The sequence below is a fragment of the Triticum dicoccoides genome, chromosome 2A, assembly GCF_002162155.2.
Source record: "Triticum dicoccoides isolate Atlit2015 ecotype Zavitan chromosome 2A, WEW_v2.0, whole genome shotgun sequence".
In the NCBI taxonomy this organism is placed as follows: Eukaryota; Viridiplantae; Streptophyta; class Magnoliopsida; order Poales; family Poaceae; genus Triticum; species Triticum dicoccoides.
Window position 1 is genome coordinate 88,789,756 of NC_041382.1, and position 3,955 is coordinate 88,793,710.

A 3,955-nucleotide genomic window follows, 5' to 3' on the forward strand; every position below is an offset into this window, starting at 1 on the left:
GAAAAGGCAAAGTTCGGATGTTCTTGTGGCATTTGTCACAGCATTTAATTCTGACAAATGATGTCCGGGCGCACAGGCACATGGCAGATTCGAGCTCTTGCGGCATTTGCGGAGCACCGGACTCTTGGCGGCACTCGCTCGTGGACTGCACGATGTCGAGATGCATGTGGGTACTAGTGGATGAGGAACTGGGAGAGACAATTGTATCGACACAGCACAGAACCTAATGCGAAGCAATGGCTTTTCACACACATGCAATCACTTACTCATGAGCTTTTTGTGAAGCTTGTTGTGACACTATGAGCAATCTGGGCGGTTAGACCAAAAGCTATCCATGAAGGCGTGTTCAAAAGCCCTCATGCTATTTACTCTTTCGTGAATCGTTTCATCCAGGAGCTGGCTATGGTGAAAGAGGAAGCAAGTCCTGATGCTAATCGGGAGCCGGCTGCAAGGGGGCCGAACATACAGCGACCAAAAGCTTCACCAGCTGGTTACTGTAAAATCCATGTAGATGCCAGGGTGCGGTTTGGAAGAAGAGGAACAGCAGCGGCAGTGTGTCGGGACAGAGACGGTAACTACTTGGGTAGTTCAGCTCTAGTTATCAACGGTGTTTCTGATCCATCGACTCTTGAAGTCATCGCATGCAGAGAGGCGCTTGCCTTAGCAGCAGACTTACAGGTACAAGTAGAACAGCTTGTTATCTCATCAGATTCGAAATGAGCTGTTGGTGACATCAACAAGGGAGCTAGAGGAGACTACGGAGCCATTATCAAAAAGATAAAACTTAATGCGTCCTTACTTGTACTTTTATCTATGAACATCGTGAAGCACATAGTTTACCCAAATTCTCTCATAGAACGCCACGTGTGATATAGTCAACCCATGATTTAAATTGTATCCCACATTCTGTGGTTTTTGATGAATAAACTTTGATTAAACTTAGAAAAAATCCAGTCTATCTTTAGCTCAAAAAATAAATCCGGTTTATCCAGCCGCCCTCTCAGACGCTTGGTTGTCAGGATGCAAGCGGGCATCCCGCATAAGCCCGCAAAATCGACAGATCTGAAGTTCTGAACCGGAAAATTATAACAGACATGATATACTTTCACTTGGAAGCGGGTCGGATCGGGCGCCGCTCTGCACCCCATGTCACTGCCTCACCGCTCAGATGGTCCAAGGACTTCGTACTCCATCACCGGGCAGGGGCATCATGGCATGGTCCCGGCCTGCCGCACGGTGCCGACCTGACGCAACAAACGAGTCCCGAGGCCACCGTGGCAACCCTCGCCGTCGACACATCTGCCTGAGCCGCACTCGTGCCGAGCAGCCCGTGCGCGCACGCAAAACCACACGGAGCTACGTGTTGCCGCCTCAACACGACGCGTATGGCTGGCGCCATGCATGACCCGAAGCTCGGTGCTCGGGTTAAAACGCCGCGCGCACACCCTCCACCTCCATCGCTCGCTCGCTCGCTCGCTTCTAGGACGTCGTCAAGAAACTCGCGGGGCAAGATGGGAGAAGAGTGCAAGGGCGCGGGGGCGGACGTGAACGCCGGCGTCGACCCGGCGGCGATCGAGAAGCTGTACGAGGACGTGCCGCCGATGCCGCTGATGGCGCTGAACCACATCTCGCGCCTCTGCAAGTCCGTCGACGCCTCCGTCCGGTTCTACGTCAAGGCGCTCGGCTTCGTCCTCATCCACCGCCCTCCCGCGCTCGACTTCTCCGGCGCCTGGTATTTTTTTTTTTTTTTTGCGTTCATCTCCGGCGCCTGGTACGTGCACCATGACGTGTTAACTGCTAAGAAAATACGTACGTAAGAGAAAATGGCTTCTTGCATGGCATGGCGCCGTGATGTTTGAAACTTTGTGCGTCACGTAAACGTTGGTGTTTGATCAGGCTGTTCAACTACGGCATCGGGATCCATCTCGTCCAGAGAGACGACGCGCGACGGGCCGCCGACGTCAACCCCGGTGAGCTCGACCCCATGGACAACCACATCTCGTTCCAGGTAATTATACTATGTATGTTTGCTAAGGTTCAGAGTCACGTCAGTTGCGCAGCATGCGGTGAATAGTAATTAAGCTTTTGGATCGTCTTGGTGTGCAGTGCGAGGACATGGGCGCGATGGAGAGGAGGCTGAAAGAGATGGGGATCAGGTACATGAAGAGGACTATCAACGAGGAGGAGGGTTCGCCGATCGACCAGCTCTTCTTCAAGGACCCCGATGGCTTCATGATCGAGATCTGCAACTGCGAGAACCTCGAGCTCGTCCCCGCCGGCGCGCTCGGCCGCCTCAGGCTGCCGCGCGACCGCCACAACCCGCCGCTCCGGATGGACGGCGCCGACGAGTAGCACCAAGCCAGACGTAGCACGGGGCTTGCGCGCGCGTGCGTAGCTAAGCAAGTTAGCTAGTGGAAGTGGTGTAACGAACTGCTGTTGCGTTTAAATTTTGGCTAGTGCCAAGTTTCTCTTTACTCTATGTTGCGCCGTGTGTGCTTCCCAATCAGCTGGTAGCTGCACCCTGATTTTTTGCTGGCCAGTGTTTGGTTCCGCTTAGCACAAAAAAAATATCATGCTTTTCCGTGAAAAAAATAAAAAAAAAATAAAAATATTATGCTACGAGAGCTTTCACAGTGCTCCAGGAAAAAATTCTGCTCTCTGGTTATTTTACTTTAGGATCACGAAGAAATTACTTGCTCTATGGGTTGCGTTCACCCACTAAAATCTCAGACAAATCTTTGCATTTACAATGACTAAATTGACCATCTTGTGACATGACATATCATTTTCTTTTTATGTTTTGAAATCGTGCCAATAAGATCTATCCAACATGTGTTTTGGGGTTAGAGATAGAATGCATGACAGAAATTATTTCATCTTGATGTAGTACACAATTTGAGATGAACGATTTACTTGCTCTGCGGCATATCAAAAACCAAAATATCAAAATAGACACTAAGGTGAAAAGAACAATCAAGACACTAAGATTGCTGCCAAAATAATTACAAAGAAAATCATAGATGTAACAATAACCTTGCAATCCCCACATCTTGGCATGAAGATCATTAGATATTCAGAACAAAATTCTAGCCAAAGCCACATACGAAAAGTATGGTATGCAAAAAAATTGTTAGGGTATGACCAATTGTAACCTTCATGAGCAAACCAAGATGTGGAGGAACTTAAGAAAACAAATAAAAATGTAAATACAAAAAGACCAAAGCAGGAGAAGAGCATAATTAAATAAATTGTTGTAGCATCACAGAAATTTCCCGGCATGGATAAGAATAGTCGGAATGTATGGACCCAATTTATCAAAGGCATGTCATAGGAATTAGCCTAAGACTATTCATAATGAGTAACAGTAGTGTGACACTAATCTATGTTACTATTTTTAAGATAGTGTCATATGTGATCGTATTTATTAGCTCGTCTCATTTTATCTTTAAAAGTGCTATGTGATGGTAACATATTTATGTTACTACAAACACCTTTCTCCTCATTGACTACCCGCTACATAAGCAAATTTATTCATTATGTTACTTGCTAAGTTACTTCTACTATGATCAGACTCTTACTCTTACTATGATCCGTCTAGAGTCCGATTCTTTGGGATTATCATCATCTGGCATTGGGAGTACTATCTTCCTCCTGATTTATTGATCATCATTGTAATTTGTGTTAAATTTTGACCAAAGATTTAACTGACAAAATATTAATGCATGTCAATAAAAACTATATCGTTGGATTCATATTTAAACATAGTTTTCAATGATACAATTTTTTATGACATGCATGAACATTTTGTTAGTTGAATTTATGATCAAATTTTACACAGAATACAATGAAGACCAATAAACCAAAACGGGGTAGTACAACTTATTGACATGTAAATCTAGCCTTTCAGTTGCTGCATCAGATATGTTCATTTTATGTTTGTTGTCAAAACAGATGA

The 3,955-nt window shown here is 45.9% G+C and overlaps 1 protein-coding gene across 1 annotated transcript; it reads left to right on the top strand.

Annotated features, from left to right (window-relative positions):
• The first annotated feature begins 1,506 nt into the window (after positions 1-1,506).
• Positions 1,507-2,556, top strand: LOC119359055. The gene is made up of 3 exons (XM_037625400.1): positions 1,507-1,732; positions 1,897-2,008; positions 2,107-2,556. Exons 1-3 carry the CDS (start codon positions 1,512-1,514, stop codon positions 2,350-2,352), a joined length of 579 nt encoding a protein of 192 aa, XP_037481297.1. The 5' UTR covers positions 1,507-1,511; the 3' UTR covers positions 2,353-2,556.
• The last annotated feature ends 1,399 nt before the right edge of the window (positions 2,557-3,955 follow it).

Bases quoted from the DNA above. Each gene is read 5' to 3' on its own strand.
- LOC119359055 (XM_037625400.1), top strand. From the start codon at position 1,512: ATGGGAGAAGAGTGCAAGGGCGCGGGGGCGGACGTGAACGCCGGCGTC. The intron at 1,733-1,896 runs GTATTTTTTTTT...GTGTTTGATCAG, and splicing joins CTCGACTTCTCCGGCGCCTG to GCTGTTCAACTACGGCATCG. The intron at 2,009-2,106 runs GTAATTATACTA...CTTGGTGTGCAG, and splicing joins ACAACCACATCTCGTTCCAG to TGCGAGGACATGGGCGCGAT.